We start from the raw sequence: 20,622 nt of genomic DNA, 5'->3' as shown, positions 1-20,622 counted from the left end.
TTCAGATCCCTAATTTCATAATGAGCAGAAATACATACTTTGGATGAAAGACTATGAAACTGCAGTTTCCCCATCAACACGTAGGTTCAGGATCTTCAACAGACAATAACTGTATAGTTTTTATGAATGAAAGCCCTCTAGAAGCCATGAAGTCTTTATCTGGATGACCTGTATCAATACTGGAAGAAACAAGGTGCTTGACCTCATCAAGGTATTGTGTGTTTTCCTGCTCACAGACATTTCCTCATAAATAATGAGCTCGCATGATGTCAAATGGATTCTATTGTGTTTATTGGTTATTACCTTTATTAAACAATGTTAGCCTTGTCAGATGATTAAAAAACAACTAATATTCTTGGAATATGTGCATCCTATATAATGATATAAATGGATCCAGTCTTTCATCATAGCAGTGAATTTCTAGGTTGCACAAAGATAAGTAGCTCATATTCCAAATACGACAATCACTTCCGGGTTAATAATCATCCAGCGCAATTCATAAGGTCCCTATTATATAGTGTGTATAAAACTTACAGAGTTTAGCACAAAGCCAATACAAACAGGAAAGTATCATTCTAATTGTTACTGAAGTGCTAGAGGTGGGTGTCGGCGATGGGTATCCTCCTGAGTTCTACGATCTGGGAGTCAGTCAAGGTGCCTCCCTCCTGGCTGCCTTGACCAGATTCATTATCACTGACACTGAGACCAGCACCTGTAATAGAAAAAGAATAAACACAAAACTCTCCACCATTAGTGCTGTGAATTAAGGGTCAAGTTACATCAAGCTGACATGTGTTTATTTCTATTACAGTGGTGAATAGTAAGCTATACATTTTGGAAAAAAAAAATCATCATTATTTTTTTAAGTAGGCTCCATACCAAAAATGGGGCTTGAACTCGCCATCCTGTGATCAGTAGTTGCATGCTCTACCGATTGAGCTAGCCAGGTGCCCCTTGACTAAGCATTATTAATACCTAACAATTATAGGCCTGTATTGAAATTCTCTTTGGTAGTTTTTGTAAGTGAAAAGTAATTTCTAATGACACAATTTTGGGTTCTCGACCTTTTCTGTTTCCACATGGTTGACAGGTGTAACATATTCCCAAGAACTACAATTTTTAACTAGGAGCATATTAAAGTAAAAAAGATCAGGCAGATTATAGGCATTTTTCAGCAGGAGGGTAGGGTTTGCTGTTAGAAACTGAGTCTCCAACCCCACGTGACTGAACCTATTAGGGCCTTCAGCAGAGACTCAGTGTGGGCAGTGATCTGAGAAGAAAGACACACATTGACAACACAAGCTGTCATATCAGCACCTAGAAGACACTGGCTCTGAACGACTCAGATCTGATCCTCAGATAAAAATAATTGCGTAACACAGTACCAGAACAGAGTCATACACAAATCCCACAGGCTAGCTGTTAATACAGGTAGTGCCCAGAATCTTTATTTTGAGGAAGCTCCACTATTCACTACTCTTCTTAACGGTTCAGAATAATTCAGAGAATTTAACACTGTGCCCAAGTAATACCTCATTCTTTTCTTCTACCAATGTGCAGAGGACCACAAACTCTCATGTTCTCTTGCTCTCTCTCTCTCTCTACACACACACAGACACACACACACACACACACACACGCACACAAACACAGAATGGGGATGTGGTCACAGGGTGTGCTGCTGGGTTGAATCACCAGAGATTACAGCTCCCACTCCTCCCCCTCTGCAGGGCACGAGCCTCTGCAAACAAGAAGGCAAATGAACAACCAGTGGCTGGGCGGCTGAGACTTTCCTTTCTGTTTGAGAAAAGCAGTGCGCAGAGTCGGTAGCTGTGGGAGGATGGTGCATTAGCTCTTCTAAACCTATTTGGGGATGAAAGCAAGAGCCCACTACTGCGTCTTCCAGCCAAGCCCTCCCTCTTCTGGGTCCATCTTTCCCAACCTCTCCATGAAAGGCTGCTGCTGAAACCCATCTCCACACCCTTTGCTTCTAGGAAACTGCACTTGCCCATGTCATACTCTGATCTGCTGGCTTTTCCCAGAGAGCTCTCGTGCTTCCTTCCGAATCTCTTCCTCCTGGGTCACCACGGGAGGCCTTGTCTTCAGCCCTTGCTTCCAGGCCCACAGCATCTGCCTCACCCCCGCTTGCTCTCTAGCCTGACGTCTCACTACTATTACACCTCTGCGTGACATGCCCATCTTATCCCCCGCCACCCCAATCTGGGTGCCTCCATTCTTCCTGTCATTATCACCTCGGCTGTCATCTCTGCTACCCACAGAAACATGATGATTCTCTTTTGAGATGTTTGACTCCCTCATTGCATTATGTCCCTCATATCTTTAGACCATCTAGTTTGTAGGACAGTGCCCAGCACACTGTGCATGTTCTGTAAACGTCTGCTGAGTGTATTAATAAACTATGTTCTGCATTCTAGTTCTTATCAATGTCTCTTCCAAGCCTTACTGCCTGTTCTGTTCCTCGGAAGCATTCCGCATTCCATGCCCTCTCCTTCCCAAGAACAAACAGTTCCTATCTTCTACTGCATCAAGCCTGGAGCCCTACGCATTGGCTTTCAGACACTTCCTAATCTGGCTCTACCCTACCAAATAGACATACTTCAACCCAGGCCCGTTGGAATTCTTCCTCAGTGTGATCAGGTCTCTTGTCTGGTCTTGCACGTCCACATTAATTCCTGCCAGAGTGTCCTCCTGCTCGTCCATTGAGGCCCATTTTCATACCCTTCCACAGATCGTTCTTGCACCTTCCTTCAAAACAGGGAGGTGGGGGATGCAGTATTTCAAAAGAAAGGACCTAGTTTATACCTGAAAAACATGTGAATCACATCCCCTTTATTCTCTTAAACTGCCCCGCTTTGAATGATAAATTATATGGTATCTCCCCAGATAAGTATATATGTCATGGAGCAACACGTGTGACAAACACCCATGGACTCTTTCCTTAGGTTAGGAACCAGAATACTGCCAACGACAATATTTTAAAAAATTTAGTTAGTTACCAAAATTAATATATTCAGTATAAAAAAATCCAGGTTTTTGGTTTCTCTTGAAAAAGCGGAGGGCAACACTAGGCCTACATTTTCTAGATGGCAAAAAAAAAAAAAAGCACCCAAAACACGGATCTGGCAGTACCGTCTGTTTGCATCCAGTCCACGTGAATCACTCATGGTATCTGCTTGGCCTCTGAAGGTCACATTTGAGTCTGCCACTATGTCTTAGAAGAACTAAGTGGAAGAACCTCAGTGGATTGGGAAGACACTGGCCACTCTCTAAGAAGGTAAGTGGGCCCTGAGGCAGATAGCAGCTTAATCCAGGCAAGAAGGAACAAAAGGGCTACAGAACAAAGTTGCCTAATATGGGATCAACTACAGAGAAGCAGGGAGGACAACATGATTACCATCAGGGCAGAGTGGGGCTTAATGAGTGAATGGGTATCAGCTCCCACCGACTGTGTCTGTCTGCCTGCTGCAGATCTCATCAGGAAGACAGAAGTGTTTGCCCGCCATCTTATCAAAGCCCACTAGAAAGAAGTTCCATACTGGAAGCCTGTTGAGCAGACAGCAAGGGACAGAGTGAACTGGGCTGGAAGGTTTAACATGGGGTGCAGCTTTACAAGTAATGGGTGTCTCCGGCACGTTTAGTAGCCTAGAGCCCCGTGAAATGTCACAAAGTTCTAGATACAGCTTGCCCTGGAATTACCACATCTACATGACCCAGCTCCTCCTTCTTCTCAGTTTCTGCCCAGCTGAAATAAATTTTAATCCCTCTTTGAGACTCAGAAAGGGCCCATATTATACATGTTAATAACACGGCAGACTGGGAACATAGCCCCAGGTCTTTTGCTCTTTGTTTTTCTGTTTGTTTGGGGTTTTGTTGTTGTTGTTTTATTTTTAATTTTTAATCTTTTTACAAAGATTTTATTTATTTATTTGAGAGAGACAGAGATAGTGACAGAGAGCACAGGCAGGGAGGAGAGGGAAAAGCAAGTTTCCCGCTGAACAGGGAGCCCAGAGTGGGACTCCATCCCAGGATCCCGGGATCATGATCTGAGCTGAAGGCAGACACTCAATGGACTGAGCCACCCAGGCTCCTATTGTTGTTGTTTTGAAGATTTTATTTATAATTGAAGAAAGAGTGAGAGAACATGTGTGAGAGAGCATAAGTGGTGGTGAGGGAGAAGCAGGCTGCCTGTTGAGCTGGGAGCCTGACCCATAGCTTGATAACAGGACCCCAGGATCATGACCTGAACCCAAGGCAGACACTTAACTGACTGAGCCACGCAGTCTCCTCTTGGCTCTTTGTAACAAATAAATAGTTTTGCAGTGAGTATCATGATTTTTTTTGAAAGGTATTTTTTTCTGCTTAAATTTTAAGCCAAAAATTCAAGAAAAATCCAGTAACTGTGGTAATAGTTAATTTTCCATATAATAGATAGAAAGGTAAAAGCAAAGGAATTAGAAGTGATATTTTATATTCTTCTAGTACCTTTCCTTTCTTCAACATTTTAACACACTTAGTTAGGAAAAGGATGTTTATTAGTCTTGTTTTACAGATGCAGGGATTGCTTGGGGATCAGATGTGTTCACTGAGTGGCTAGGTCACCCAGCAGGGAAGTTGCAGAATGCAGATATCCTGACCTTCTATCCTGGTCTTCTGACCCCAAATGTAAGGCGTCTTCTTCTATACCATACTGCCTCTTGTGGTGGCTGTTCTAATGGTGTTCCTTCCTCGTCCCCAGGCTTTGAGTATTCAACTTTGTAGAATACATTGCAAACCTTCTTGGCTCATTTTCCAGCTCTTACACTCCCACCTCCATTCCTACTTCACTTACTAGTCATGGTGCAATGAACACTGGTGTTTCAGAATACATTATGAACATGTAAAATAGTTTTTAAGTTGGGGCACCTAAATGCCTCAGTTGTTTAAGTGTCTGCCTTCAGCTCAGGTCATGATCCCAGGGTCCTGGGATGGAGCCCCATGCCAGGCTCCCTGCTCAGCAGGGAACCTGCTTCTCCCTCTACCATAACCCTGCACCTGCTCGTGATCACTCTCTCTCTCGAATAAATAAAGTCTTTAAAAATAAATAGTTCTTAAGCATAACAATAAGCTGAACCCCACAAATAATATATACAATGAGATACTGAACTTCAACTCTGCCAGATACTGGTAGATTCTTTTTTTTTTTTTTTAATATTTTATTTATTTGACAGCGAGATCACAAGTAGACAGAGAGGCAGGCAGAGAGAGGGAGGAAAGCAGGCTCCCTGCCGAGCAGAGAGCCCGATGCGGGACTCGATCCCAGGACCCTGAGATCATGACCTGAGCCGAAGGCAGCGGCCCAACCCACTGAGCCACCCAGGCGCCCCTTATTTTATTATTTTTTTAAAAATTAATTTATTTTAGAGAGAGCCTGCAAAAACGCTCATGGTGGGTGGGGGTGGAGAGACAGAGGGAAAGGGGGAATAGAGAGAGAAAGAGAGAGAGAGAGAAAATCTCAAGCAGACTCCCCACTGAGAGTGGAACCCCATGTAGGTCTTGATCTCATGGCCTGAGCAGAAATTAAGAGTCAGATGCTCAAAAAACTGAGCCACCTAAGTGCTCCTCAAAACGTTAAATATTTTAAAAACCAATGCTGATTTATTCAATTGTAGACTAATAATAATTGTAATAACAATAAAAAAAAGAAAATTTTAACACTTTATATATAGTCTTATGGTCACAGGAAAACTTTAAGTTTCCATTTATATACATGTTTTGTTTGAGAGGAGTTGTTTTGAGTGAGTGAAAAGCAAATGAATTTCAAGCATAAAATGTATTACATTAGGATAAAATTCTGCGATGGAGTCGAATGGAAATATAAGTTCAAGAAGAAGAGATAATGATGCAAAATTTCCAATTGTAGAAGAAAAGCCTGCTCCATATGTATTTTAAAAACAAAATGAATATGGGGCGCCTGGAAGGCTCAGTTGGTTGGGCATCTGACTCTTGCTTTTGGCTCAGGTCATGGTCTCAAAGTAATGGGATCTAGCCCATGCTGAGATTGGAGTCTGCTTGAGATTCTCTCTCTCCCTCTCCCTCTGCTCCTTCCCCTGCTCTACCTCCCCCATAAATAAATAAATAAAATCTTAAAAAAATGAAATGAATAATAATGTGTAGCAAATTGCTATGATATTTAGACTCCTTTGAATTAGTTTAAAAGAATAATGTAAAATTTTCATTTTTAAACACTAAAATTTATAATATAGTAGAAGTTACACTATTTGATACTATTTCAACTTAAGATGAAAATCTTTAGATGTTTACTAAATATGTAAAGGGTTACATATATTACAACTTTTCAAAGTTGTTTAAGAGGTTTTTTTTTTAAGATTTTTATTTATTTGACACAGAGAGAGAGATCACAAGTAGGCAGAGAGGCAGGCAGAGAGAGATGACGAAGCAGGCTCCCCGCTGAGCAGAGAGCCCGATGCAGGGCTCAATTCCATGACCCTGAGATCATGGCCTGAGCCGAAGGCAGAGGCTCAACCCACCAAGCCGCTCAGGCACCCCTTATTTAAGGGTTTAAATGAAAAGACCTGGAAGACCCACTGTTCCCAGTACTAGACTTGTAATGGCCAATGACTAAAGCAGAGCTGTGAAAGATCAAGGTTGGTAAACCTGAAAGTCATGGAGGCCAGCTCAGTTAGCATAAACCAGCAACACAGGTCTGGTGAGCACTGGACAAATCAAAGAGCTCATGCTCTGTTCAGAGGGGTGGCCATTACTCAACTCTAGTCAAGGAGATTTTAAGATTGTGCTAGATTTTAGGTACTCTGTTGCTAGATTTTTTTTTTTAAGAGATTCAGGCTTTTATGGGATATCTCTAAATTTTTTTAAGATTTTATTTTTTTTCTTAAGTAACCTCTACATCCAATGTGGGGCTCTAACTCATGAGCCTGAGATCAAGCATCACATGCTTTACTGTTGAGACTGTGAGGCACCCTGGGATATCTCTCAATTTTTGAAATTTGGGCTTAAAAAATGTTAAAATGCTATGAGAATCAAACAAAACCTTCTGGTGGGCCAGATCTGGGCCTATGTGTCGACTGTAAATTCAGCTGTAGACAGAACGGCATGGGAACAGCTCCTTTGATTTGATTATATCCTATGATGAAGTGACTTGGGGGTGGTACTTGATTATTATAGTACCTTTTCTAAAAATAGAGGGAACCAATGTTAGAGACTGTTATTTTGATCTTTTTAAGTATTTATTTCCTAAAGAGTTTAGTGAGCTCCACGGAATGCTAAACTCATCTATAAGTAAGCAAGTCATTCCATACATTCCTGAACTGAAAGCATTTAATACTTGTTATATATATAGAACCCACATCTAATTTAATTATGCTGCAAGAATTCATTTTATGTTTCCAGCATCCTAACACCAACAACTGACTACTTTAGAGTGCTGGGGATGTAATCTTCCCTGAGAATTGTTAGTAATCTGAAAACTTTTTTTTAGTTCTAATGTTGGTGAGCATTTGAGGAAGTTGCTCATGCCCTCCTTCATGAAACTTCTCTTTTTTTTCTTTCTCACCATGCTGCAGTTTCCTCTGTGGGACCCTCTTCTATTTTTTTTTTTTTTTTTTCTAGAGAGAGCGAGCATGCAAGCATGGGGTGGTGGGGGGGATGGAGGCAGAAGAGGGGGCAGAGGGAGAGAGAGAAGAATCTCAAGCAGACTCCGTGCTGAGCTGGGAGCCCAATGCTGGGCTGGATGCCCAATGCTCATAACCCTGAGATCATGACCTGAGCCGAAATCAAGAGCTGGACACTTAACCAACTGAGCCACCCAGGCCACCCTATTCACTCTTTAAAGGAGATATCTTCCAGGATGCTCTTCTTTGGAGGAAGAAGGGCTTCTTTTGTCTCCTCTCCCTTCCTCATGTCTTTCCTTTTTTCCTTCTCTCTCTCCTTCACTTTCCTAAGATCAAACTCATCTATCCCCACAGCTTCGAATAGAGTCTCTGCACTGATGCATGTCAAACCAATATCTCCAACCCTGAACCCTCAGCTAAGATCCTGCAACCCTGAATATTTAAGAGCCCCAGGCCTAACAACCAATACTTCTAAATCTGAACTCATCAGTTTGCCCCTGAAACACACACATGAACAAATGCTCTTTGTACAATTCCTCAGCTGCCGAAGTGAGAAGCAGGAGCTTTTGCTGACTGTCCTCTCAGTGCTCCCTCAGCCTTCCTCACGAGTTCATCCTCTTTTTCTTATTTCTGCTCTCCGAATCTGAGGTCTGAACCTCATTCCCTTCGACAATTGTAATAATCTCCCAGCCTTTCTGGTTTTGCTTCTAAATTTATTCCTCATACTTTTGTAAGAGTTATTTTGCCTCAAAAACCAGTGGGAACATGCCATTCCTCTCCTCAAAAACCTCCACGGCTCACTAGGTTCTATAAAAATCCCACTCCTTAGCATGGCTTCTGAATAGCATTTTAATGTTATGTAAAATACCAGCAAGTGTTCTGCTCCCACAAAATGAATCTATTACTAAATGTGTTCCGGAAACACCAGGTTAAATTAAGTGAAGTGGGTTTCTTTACTCTAGGACTTTTTAGAGCTGCTAAATGCTAATGTGAATTGTGAATCTTTGCAGTTTCCCAAATATACTCAGTCAGAGGATCCTCCCATTGAAGATGACTATAAATATCTCAAGGAGGTTGCTCACTGAAACCCAGCTGGGGAACTACAGTAAATTATTAACAATGCAGGTAAAGTACCTTGCAGGCCCTTCTCCAGCTACCTGGCTCACACTCCCCATCTACCCTAGCCACACTACAGTGTGCCTTCTCCCCAGGGACCTGTAAGCCCAGAGCTTCAGCTGATTCTTCTCTCTCAGACTGCAGTGTCTTTCCTCTACTCTTTACCTATCTAAAACCACGTATTTTTCACAAATCAACTGAGAGAGTTCAAAAAAATTTTCTTGATCTCTTCAATAATTAATAACTCTTTTCACTACTTACTTACCCTTCCTTAGGTCATGTTTGTTTGAATGTCTATTCCTCCAAGCAAACTCTAAGTTCAATTTCCCATCCATCCATCCATCCATCCATCCATCCATCCATTCATTCATTTTCCAACAGTATCTACCAAAGTTTTACCAAGTGCCAAGTACTATTCTTAATATAGGGATATTTAGTAAAAACCATTTTGAATAATTATCTTAATAGGTTCATCTGAGTATGAACATATCTTCTTGCTTGCTTGTACATCTAGAAATGAAAAGGTCACTGAATGTTTTATAACAGTGGCAGTTCGAGATGTTTCTGAAGAAAAAAATAAAAGAAAAAAATTGCAGGGGTGCCTGGCTGGCTCAAACAGCAGAACATGCATCTTTTGATCTCAGTGTTATAAGTTTGAGCCCTACATTGCAGGGTTGAATTTACTTAATAAAAAAAAATTAAGAGAAAAGAAAAGAAAAAAAACTCTGCATATTTGATTTGAAAACAACCAACCATCCTCTGGGGTCACAGACTGAGTGGGGTTGAACATGTAGGAGGAGCCAATAAAATACGATGTATGATGGCACTTGGAAAATGGTAGAACTACGTGTGGTCCATTATATTGCCTTTGACATTTTTTGCTTCAGAGACACTCCAGGTCTCTTTGGCAGGTCAGAGGCGAAACTCTCTGAGTGAGATCCCTACCAGATCGTCTTACAATACTGAAGTTGTCTCAGTGGTATCTTGGTGTTACATCAAGATTCCAGGACAGAGATATTTACATTTAGAGTATGCTTTTTTCTTAAGAGCAAATTGTAAATTATTTTTAGGTTGTGTTATATTTGGTGCCAAGAGCAAAATATCCTAAAGTATGGCTGGGATTAGGCATGGGTCATGAGAATCAGGATGTGTGCTAAGGCGGACTAACTGTACTTCTTTTGCAACTTCATGAGAAGATGATACAAGTTGTAGCATAACAAGAGTGCCTACTTCTAATGTGGTTTGTGGATTCATACATACCAGTTTTTAATGCAAATATCAAGTCATCAAACTCCTGAGACTCTTCATCGGCTATTAATGACCCTTGGCCATATCCTCCGGAGGAAGGAAACGTGGCGCCATTCTGTGGACTTGGCTTCAAGTCAGGGCTGGCCTGACTGGCTTGTTGGAAGGATGCTCTCTCCCAGTCAGGTGGTACCTTTTTGAGGTAGGATGGGGAGAAAAGGATAGCATAATATCAATACACACCTATTTACTCTTGTATCTACTTTATCTCCACATTGTCATTACAGAGACCATGTGAAGGGACTGGTGAACTGTTCAGAATTAAGACCTTTAATATTACTTTTGGTCCTTAGAGACAACTCAGTCTGGTGATTCTAAACAATTTCTCTATAAGAATTACTTATAGATCTCTATGCTGTCATGTGTGGGGAAAGAATATTATTATGATTTTTAAGTTTTTATTTACTTATTTGACAGAGAGAGGCACAAGCAGGAACACAAGAAGAGAAGGAACACAAGCAGAGGGAGCAGAAGAGGGAGAAGCAGGCTTCCCACCAAGCAGGGAGCCCAATGCAGGGCAAGAAAATTATTTTTGTAACCCAAACAACACGTTTTACTTTTTTGTAGGATGTATGCAAAGAAAACTGTTAAGAATTTAAGAACCAGAGTGGAGGGAAATTGGGTGGTGGACAAAATAGGGAAGGGGGAGTAAAACTTCCAGTTATAATATAAAGATCCACATAATCATTGGATTAAATGATTAAAAAAGATAATTCTTTTTTTTTTTTAAGATTTTATTTATTTGACAGAGAGAGACACATAGAGAGAGAGGGAACACAAGCAGGGAGAGTGGGAGAGGGAGAAGCAGGCATCCCGCCCAGGGAGCGTGATGCAGGGCTCGATCCCAGGACCCTGGGATCATGACCCTAGCTGAAGGCAGCCGTGCCAACGGCTGAGCCACCCAGGCGCCCCTAAAAAAGACAGTTCTAACTTGAAATGATTAAATATATTCACGTCCCTCTTGGCCACTGATAACCAGTCCCTTAATCCTTCCTTTCCTCATGCCTTCCCTTCTCTGCAGGGCTTCCTAGAATGTCTCTGACAGTCCCTCATCTACAGACAGCTGGATCAAGGCCAATTCCAAGCCTCTGAGGAATGCAGAGTACACTTAAGGGTATGCCATTGTGCAACCCCACCCCCCCCACCACGAACATTCAAGTAGTGGCTCAGGCCCAGGAATTAAACTGTCACAGCTGTTCCCTCCTAACATAAGGTTTTCTGAGAGACTACAGGGATGCCTTATATTGAGAAAAGTGACCTGAGGACTGTAGCAATCATCTGAGAGAAGAGTGAACCCTAAAATATTTCATTAAGAAGTGGAACATCTAGGGGCACCTGGTGGCTTAGTGGGTGAAAGCCTCTGCCTCCGGCTCAGGTCATGATCCCAGGTCCTGGGTTCGAGCCCCACATCGGGCTTTCTGCTCAGCAGGGAGCCTGCTTCCTCCTCTCTCTCTGCCTGCCTCTCTGCCTACTTGTGATTTCTCTCTGTCAAATAAATAAATAAAATCTTAAAAAAAAAAAAAAAAGAAGTGGAACATCTAGACCAGTACTGCCCAACAGAGCTTCCTGTGGTGAAACATATTTTATATCCATGTTCTCTATTACGGCAACTACCGATCACAAATAGCAACTGAGCACCTGAATGTGACCAGGGTGAGTGATCAAATGAATTTCAGATGTTTTAAAATCTTACTTCATTTGAATTTAAATAACCACACATAGCTAAGGGCTATCATATAGCTCAGATCTAGACAGATGCTAGATTGGGTAAATAATCAAGACAAAAAAAATTTTTTTTAAGATTCACTCCTGAATTGCTAGTTCTAAAAATAACCATTTCTATTTCTATTGATATCAACTAGGATGAGAAAATAATTCTGTTTTAAGAACTTAGAGGATAGGGGCGCCTGGGTGGCTCAGTGGGTTAAGCCGCTGCCTTCGGCTCAGGTCATGATCCCAGGTCCTGGGTTCAAGCCCCACATCGGGCTTTCTGCTCAGCAGGGAGTCTGCTTCTTCTTCTCTCTCTGCCTGCCTCTCTGCCTACTTGTGATTTCTCTCTGTCAAATAAATAAATAAAATCTTAAAAAAAAAAAAAGAACTTAGAGGATATAGAAATGGTATTAGATTTCTAAATATTTAGGGGTCCTAAAATTCTTATAATTCTTAAATATTGTACTTGTGATCACTTACTTACCTTAATTTTAACCTGACATGAATAAAATTCCTTTCTATATTAACATGGAGGACAAAAAATATCACTGAGTGGGTAGATTATCTCCCTACCTGCCTATTTACTTACTTACCTATCTATGAACCATTACCTTTTTAGGCAGATGCTCTTTGATTTCCTGCCAATTTTCAGGAGGCGAACACAAATACTGTTGCCCTTGGTTCTTTATTTTTTTTTTAATTTCTTATTGTTTTGGAGGGTGGGGGAAGAGGCAAAGGGAGAGATAGAAACTTAAGCAGGCTCCATGCTCAGCAGGGAGCCCTATGCAGGGCTGGATCTCACAACCCCGAGATCATGACCTGAGTGGAAATCAAGAGTCGGAAGCTTAACGGACTGGGCTACCCTGGCATCCCTCCCAGTGGCTCTTTAATAGAGAGGGCACTACCAACTACATAAGGAATGGTAAGCAAGCACACCTTGGGCGCTACAGAACTTGTCAGGGACCTGCATACCATCTATGCCTGGACAAATGTCTTTAGGTAGTTTAAAAAATCTGAGCAGTGGCCCCAGTGCTATAGGTAGCATTACCGAGAGGTTGGTGGCACTGTGATTTAGACACAGGAAAGCAAAACAAGGAGGACAGATGCAGAGGACAATGGGAGGTGGATCTCACAGAGGACGTCCTAGATAGATTTTCTAGTAGTGCTGCTGAAGCCCTCTTCTGAGCTTCTGCCCTAAAATATTTTCGGATATTCAAATCAAAAAGAGTTATAACCTATTTTCTTTTCACTGAGCTTTTGCTGGGATCGAGGTAATGAGTGGGGATGGGTGAAGAAAGAGAGCTGAGGAAGTATTTTTAGGAAGAACACAGTATTTTAAAAAAAAAAAAAAAAAAACCATTTCTGAAGCCGATTCAGTCACTGCTGTGTTAAATTCGGAAGATTCTGAAGAAAGCGGTGACAAATTTTGCACTGACTTCCTAGTACAAACCGCTGGTTCGTACAGCTCACAGGACAGGGAAGAAAAAGAATTAGATAACAGGCACGATGCCACAGGAAGCCAATCAAATACCACAGATCAGAGGCTGTAAAAGTCATACAGTAGCTTTTAACTTTCACTCTTCCGTGAGGTGAGTGGGGAAGGGAGGGTGGGGAGGAAGAGCGCTGGGGAGGTGGGCGGGGAGAGCGTCAGCAAGTGCAGGAGCAAGGGCAAGGGCAAGGGCAGGTACCTCCTCCATAGCACTGATAAGATTCTGGGTGGACTTGCTGATTTCCCCTCCGGCAGGAGGCATGCCACTCCCTGGTGTGAAGAAGGCTGTGCTGGGTCCTGGCTGTCCATTCATTTCCACTGTGTAGCTGGCCTTCATGGGACAACACGTCTGGTTGTGCAGAATGAAATAAACCACAAAAACATAAAGTCCCTGCAAGAGAAAGTAACACTAGCTTGTTAAAGGAAGTCCGGCTACCACAGCTGAAAAATAAACGTGGTTCTAAGCAAAGACTATTTTCTATAAGCTGTCTCCAAATTCCACCTGAAGCAGGGAATTACAGCACAAGTTACAAGTCAGCGTGAGACCCCTGTGAATTTCTGAACATCACAAAAAAGTTATTCAAAGTTATTTGGGAAAACGGCCCTCTCACTAAAATATTATTTTTTTCTTTTTCTTATTTTAAAGGCTTTTATTTATTTATTTGACAGAGAGAGAGAGAGAGATCACAAATAGGCAGAGAGGCTGGCAGAGAGAGAAGGGGAAAGCAGGCTCCCTGCTGAGCCGAAAGCCTCATGTGCGGGGTCCATCCCAGGACCCTGAGATCATGACTTGAGGCGGATACAGAGGCTTAACCCACTGAGCCACCCAGGTGCCCCCAAAATCATTTTTTTCCTGATTAAAATTCAAATGACTTTGAAATCTAGCCCTACTAATACATGAAAACAGAACTTCAGAAGTATATCTGATTAGCTGTGTACCTTTTTAGAAAGCAAACTTCCTGCCTTCCAAAAAACTACTCTTTTCTCATTGATCTCACTTATTTTTTTTTATAGCAAAATGGTTGAAATGAGGTACTAATGCTCCAACCACCCTGTAGACTTACAAAGGGCAGCACTATTTGAGCCTTCTGATTTTGTTTATCTAGCTCACTATTTTATTTGAAAATACAATCACTGGGTAGGGACTCAGGGGAATTCTGTGGATTGCTTAATATTTAGCGTGCCTTGCTTCTCAGTCAATGTTGCAGGAGACAACAAAGCTGTCTTGTGCATTCTTAAAGATCTGCTGGCCCTTTAAATTCTTTCGCAATCCTGTCAAACTCTTGACAATTGTTCTGCTTCCGTCAGAGAGCAACTCAAATTTTGTTTTTGTGTTCCAGATGTTCCCTACACTGGCTGTCCTTCATGATTTCTACAAGGGTTCTACTGTCTACTTCTAATGGTGCTTCTATAAGTCTTGGTAATTTTGACCTTTATACTCACCCAATAAATTACATTAAATTGTGGCTTTTGTATCTGTTAATCCTGGTGTTTAAGTTTTGGAAGCAAGTTAAAAATCTCCTTAGTTATTAAAATTCTTTTTTTTTTTTTTAAAGATTTTATTTATTTATTTGACAGAGAGAGACACAGCGAGAGAGGGAACACAAGCAGTGGGAGTGGGAGAGGGAGAAACAGGCTTCCTGCTGAGCAGGCAGCCCAATGTTGGGCTCAATCCCAGGACCCTGGGATCATGACCTGAGCTGGAAGGCAGATGCTTAACGACTGAGCCACCCAGGCGTCCCTAGTTATTAAATTCTTAAATTAATCCACAAAAATGAAAGCAAGCATTCAGTTTATTAAAGAGGAAAAGGAGTTAATGTTAACATTTTTCATAAGACACAAATAAGTATCTTCATTTGGTGACGTTTGTATTCTCCCACGGTTTGTGACATTTCTAGGAGTGCGGAAGCAATAAAGCAAATAATATGCTTGTGGACTCGAAACTTTTATCTGCTGGTATAAATAGCAAAAACCTACCAGAAAAAATTCAAGGCATAAGAATTACAACAAAGTTTTAATGTAAAATTAAAGAACAGTTTGCAAGATGTCATGCTAGTATGTGAGCGCTGTTGCCATTTCTAGATTACTGCCATAAATTAGGTCGTTCTTCCCTTTTTGTTAGAAAGACCCCTTCCAGAGTTGGCATCCAATCTATATAAGTAACAAATATGTTTTAAAATCAGTGGTTTAGGGGCACCTGGGTGGCTCAGTGGGTTAAGCCTCCGCCTTCGGCTCAGGTCATGATCCCAGGGTCCTGGGATCAAGCCCCGCATCGGGCTCTCTGCTCTGCGGGGAGCCTGCTTCCTCCTCTCTCTCTCTCTCTCTGCCTGCCTCTCTGCCTACTTGTGATCTCTGTCAAGTAAATAAATAAAATCTTAAAAAAAAATAAATAAAATCAAATCAAATCAGTGGTTTAGGGGGCGCCTGGGTGGCTCAGTGGGTTAAGTCTCTGCCTTTGGCTCAGGTCATGATCCCAGAGTCCTGGGATCGAGCCCCACATCGGGCTCTCTGCTCAGCCGGGAGCCTGCTTCCTCCTCTCTCTCTCTGCCTGCCTCTCTGCCTACTTGTGATCTCTGTCAAATAAATAAATAAATAATCTTAAAAAATAATAAAAAAAATAAAATCAGTGGTTTATCTGCTAAAATATATATATATGTATACATATATATATATATTTTAAAGATTTTATTTATTTATTTGACAGGCAGAGATCACAAATAGGCAGAGAGGCTAGCAGAGAGAGAGGGGGAAGCAGACTCCCTGTTGAGCAAAGAGCCCGATGTGGGACTCGATCCCAGGACCCCGAGATCACGACCCGAGCCGAAGGCAGTGGCTTAACCCACTGAGCCACCCGGGCGCCCAATCTGCTAAAAATATTTTTAAATATAATTATTCTAACCACAACATAAAATAAGTAATAGAAACATTTGTTTCCTTTTGAATTAGGATTTTTTTTTTACACTCAACATTAATATTTTAGATTATGTAGGTTAAGTGAATTAGTTTCACATGCAAAGGATGATGTGAACATTAGCAGAAACAAATCTTCCTGAAAACACACATACACATCCAAAATTTTTCTTGTACGAGTAATTTTTCACATGGGTATGACCTAATTACTTTGGCCACAGCAATAGACAAAACAGGAAAAAAATTAAACTGTCAGCCTTAAAACTGTGAGAATGTCACTGATTTATTTCAGGATTTCTCTAAGTGTTACAAAGTGATAGGGTAAAAGCTAGATCAGAAAACAAAAACCATGCTTTAAAATCCATCTCTAAGGACCCATTTGTTAAAACAGCACATTTTCTCTTGTTTGTTTTTATATCTAGCCTTTTGTGCTGCAGGAAAGGAACTGCCTGCTGAAAATAACTTGCATGTGAAAACTACATGTGGTTTTTTTTTTCCTTAAAAGAATATTTACATATACAGTAAATACTTGGGATCTTTCAGATGTACCCCAGGAAACATAAACATTGTTAAAATGGGAAAGAAAAGAATGTTTAAATGCAGATTATGTGACATTTGCCCGTGTCCAGCCCAGGCTGGGCAAATATAGAAAAGACCTTCATTATCCAAAGTACTCAGCTGTGCAGATTTCTGACCTCAGAGTAAAAACAAGTTCCTTTTCCAAACACTGCATGTTAAATCTCAGGCTTTCCCCTGTATGCTGGTCCGTAAAATAATTTAAGAGAGAATCTGGAGTCTCAAGTGTTCAATCCAATATGCTGACCACCCACTCTGATCATGGCCAACACTGAGATGCAAAGAGAAAACATCTGATTCCTACTCTCAAGCTGTTCATGAAGACAACGATCTCTTATAAAACAATGGGTTAACTTTTAGAAGCAGGACCTATATAATCCACCTGTTGTTCCTATTCCTTCTTAGGGAAGGCTGCCTGAAGGAAATTTTTTCTGTGCACTGCTGTTTTGATTATTTTATTGGATCTCCTACTACAAAGATTAAAAAATACTTTCAAAGTCTTTAGTTAGATTATATCTGGATTGAACCATACCCACTATGGCCAATTTTTAATTTTTTTTTTTTATTCAGGAATTTAAACTTGTTAGCAAACATTCACTAAGACATAAATGAGATCACAATGTCTAGAGCAGGTAATAAATGCTCTTAACATCATCAAAAGCAAAATAAGTATAGGAGATTTTAGCTGTTTATCTCTAATTTTTTTAAAGATTTATTTATTTATTAGAGAGAGAGAGCACGAGTGCATGTGCGCGTGAGCAGGAGGAAGAGCAGAGGGAAAGAATCTCAAGCAAAGGGGCGGCTCAGTGGGTTAAAGCCTCTGCCTTTGGCTCTGGTTGTGATCCCAGGGTCCTGGGATCGAGCCCCACATTGGGCTCTCTGCTCTGTGGGGAGCCTGCTTCCTCCCCTCTCTCTCTCTGCCTGCCTCTCTGTCTACTTGTGATCTCTGTCAGATAAATAAATAAAATCTTAAAAAAAAAAAAAAAGAATCTCAAGCAAATTCCTTACTGAGCTATAGTGCAGGCTGTGCTTGATCTTAGGACCCTGAGATTTTGACCTGAGCCAAAATCACTTGTCAGTTGCTTTACGGACTAAACTACCCAGGCACCCCTCAATAATTTCTATCAGTTTCATGTGAGGTGGGAAAGAATCAACACTGTTATTTGACAGATTTGACAGAGAAGAGGTGGCAGAGGAGAACTGGGTAAAATGGGAAGCTGATTAAGCTGCCTGCCCCTGAAGGAAGTGAAGTCTGGGGTTTCACACTGATTTGGAGAACTCATCTTTGACCTGAGAGTGTCTGTCTCTGAGGACCATGATACAGCCTTCAAACAGGACCAGTTAATATTCTCAGGACTTGTAAAAGGATCTCAGAAGAGGGCAGAATCCAGGTATTCAAACTATAACTGCATGCAATCCTCTTTGTCTCTACCTCTCCATCCCATTATTCTTTCAGGTTACAAAAAAGTGGTTCAAATATCAAATGCATTCAATGGACCCATTTAACAGATACTCGGGCCCATTCCTTTAATTTTACATTTGTCTCTAATTAAAGTGAAACGTTAGCTCACTACATATTTTTTCCATGCTCTGAATGCTATCCTGCACTCAAAGTAAATGGGGACTTGTGTGACAGACTTCACACTGCATCCTCCAGCAGGGAGCATTAGCGCATACACCCCCAAAATGGCGCTCAGCAATCCTGAACTCCCTAGATTAGGAAAATTTCAGAAGTATAAATTGAATTGGGAGGTAGGATTGAGGGACAGAGAAGGGTGGAGGTGGTCATAATAGCAGAAGAGTTTTAGCCAATCATACAGGATAAAAATATGGAGGTGATAATGCCTAGCCTGCCATTAAAACACAAAAAATTAAATCAGTTTAGATACTAAAATGTAAAGTGTATGCTGGGGCCAGCACTTAAACATTTGAGGAATAAAAAGCTAGAGTTCTATAGGCAATGAGAAATTGGTCTTAACAGACACTACACACACATCTCACTGTATGCCACAAAAGTTGAACCACTGTCCTGTCGGTAGCTGGAACTAACTATGGATGAGGCATATCACGGTTCAGAGAATTTGAAAATAAGAGATTTTGATAATATAAAGTTTCAGTGAATTAATATGAAAACCACAGAGATTAAAGGAATTAAAGAAGCTGACAGGTTAAAAAAAATACTCAAGAATTGTTTATCGTTATCCTTAAAATAAGGAATCTGATGAATGTAAGTAAAGATGTATAAAAAACCCATAATGTTAACATAAGAATTGTTTCCTGAAAAAGAAAAAAACACAACTGAATCTGCAGTTTGAAAGTATAATACCATGTTACTGGGGAAATTTTGATACAGATTCCTTAATACCAAATTGCAGCCTTACTAAGTTTTAAACTTTAAAATATTCAAGTAGAAAAGAAAAGCCAATCTCTTAATAAGTGGTAAATTTTCATCTGGCTTCAGACTTTTTTACCTTGACTATTTTGTTAAAAGACAATGGAATAATATTTATTAAGTTCTGAGGAAAAAAGTGGTCCAAGAATATCATACCCAGCCATTATAGCATTTCACATTATCAAACATTAAAAAAAAATGCAGGCAATGCAACATCCATGTATCGTCTTTGATAGGGGAAACCCAAAATACATGACAACAAAATATGATCAATATAGAGATAAATTGCCCGTATGAGGAAAAACCAGAATTCAATACAAAGATGGCAAAAGAATCATGTAAAAAGACCATATCTATGCATTTATGAGACTGACATGCTGCCTTCTGCGCTAAGGAGGCACCTATGTATCTATGCATGTAGATACAAAACCATTATTGAAAAAAATTATGAGAATTACAGAGGGTCAAATGAAATGGTTAAATCTAGACAACTTAAAAAGCATAACACCAACTAAAAAATTCCTAAGTTTGGGAGAGAGGAGATGGGAGATCTGAGTATTGATGATTCTACCATCTTTTATAGCATACAGTCAATCAATATTATAAAATTAAAATGTTATAAAAAACAGTGATTCTAAGCTTTTAATGTACTTATCATATATTTATAATATCTTTTCTTTCTTTCTTTCTTTCTTTCTTTTTTTTAAGCACACTCTATGCCCAACACAGGGCTTGAACTCACAAACCCTAGATTAAGAGTCACATGCTCTTCCAACTGAGCCAGCCAGGTGCCCTCAGAATATCTTTTGTCGTGTAGAATAATTTTTTGCAATTCAAAAATTATTTCTCTTCCATTTTAGTTTTTCTTGTGACAAATTCAAGTAAACTGAAATTAGGTTTTGTACATTGTAACAACTCTAATATGTCACATATTTAATATTTATTTGGCACTAGACATCCAATATTTAGTTTGCCTAGGAAGGTGTCTAGAATACTGTTTACTTAATAGTATTTTTATTATTTTTTAAAAGATTTATTTATTTATTTATTTGAGAGAGAGAGAGAGAGAGAGAAAACATGAGAGAGGTCAGCAGGAGAAGCAGACTCCCCACCGAGCAGGAAGCCTGATGCGGGACTTGATCCCGGGACTCCAGGATCATGACCTGAACCAAAGGCAGTTGCCCAACCAACTGAGCCACCCAGGCACCCAATATTACTTATATTTTTAAACACCCAATGGCATTTAAAAAGATGTAATGATATAGATATGTACATAATAGGAGTGATTTTAAAAATGATCCTTTTTATTTAATGCTTTATTTGCTCTTTCTGGTCCTCTTGATTCCTTTCTACAGAGTGGATTTTTCTCATGTCACTCCCCTTTCCCTTCAGCCTGCAGAACTTCTTTTTAGCATTTCTTGTAGTTCAGATTTGTTAGAAATAAATTCTTTCAACTTTCATCTGCTTGAAAATGT

The 20,622-nt window shown here is 40.5% G+C and overlaps 1 protein-coding gene across 1 annotated transcript in view; it reads right to left on the bottom strand.

Annotated features, from left to right (window-relative positions):
• Positions 1–274: 274 nt before the first annotated feature.
• ADGRV1 (adhesion G protein-coupled receptor V1) overlaps positions 275–20,622 on the bottom strand; it is a 548,798-nt gene continuing 528,450 nt past the window's right edge. Inside the window, exons 89-91 of the mRNA XM_047730885.1 lie at positions 13,469–13,660; positions 10,026–10,203; positions 275–712 (exon numbers count right to left, since the gene is read on the bottom strand). Of these exons, the coding sequence (XP_047586841.1) occupies positions 594–712; positions 10,026–10,203; positions 13,469–13,660 (489 nt within the window). The 3' untranslated portion in view covers positions 275–593. The remainder of the gene's footprint in view (positions 713–10,025; positions 10,204–13,468; positions 13,661–20,622) is intronic.

The sequence above is a fragment of the Lutra lutra genome, chromosome 5 (assembly GCF_902655055.1).
Source record: "Lutra lutra chromosome 5, mLutLut1.2, whole genome shotgun sequence".
NCBI classification, from domain to species: domain Eukaryota; kingdom Metazoa; phylum Chordata; class Mammalia; order Carnivora; family Mustelidae; genus Lutra; species Lutra lutra.
Note: the sequence above shows the minus strand (reverse complement) of the source record. Positions and strands in the feature narration are given on the sequence as shown.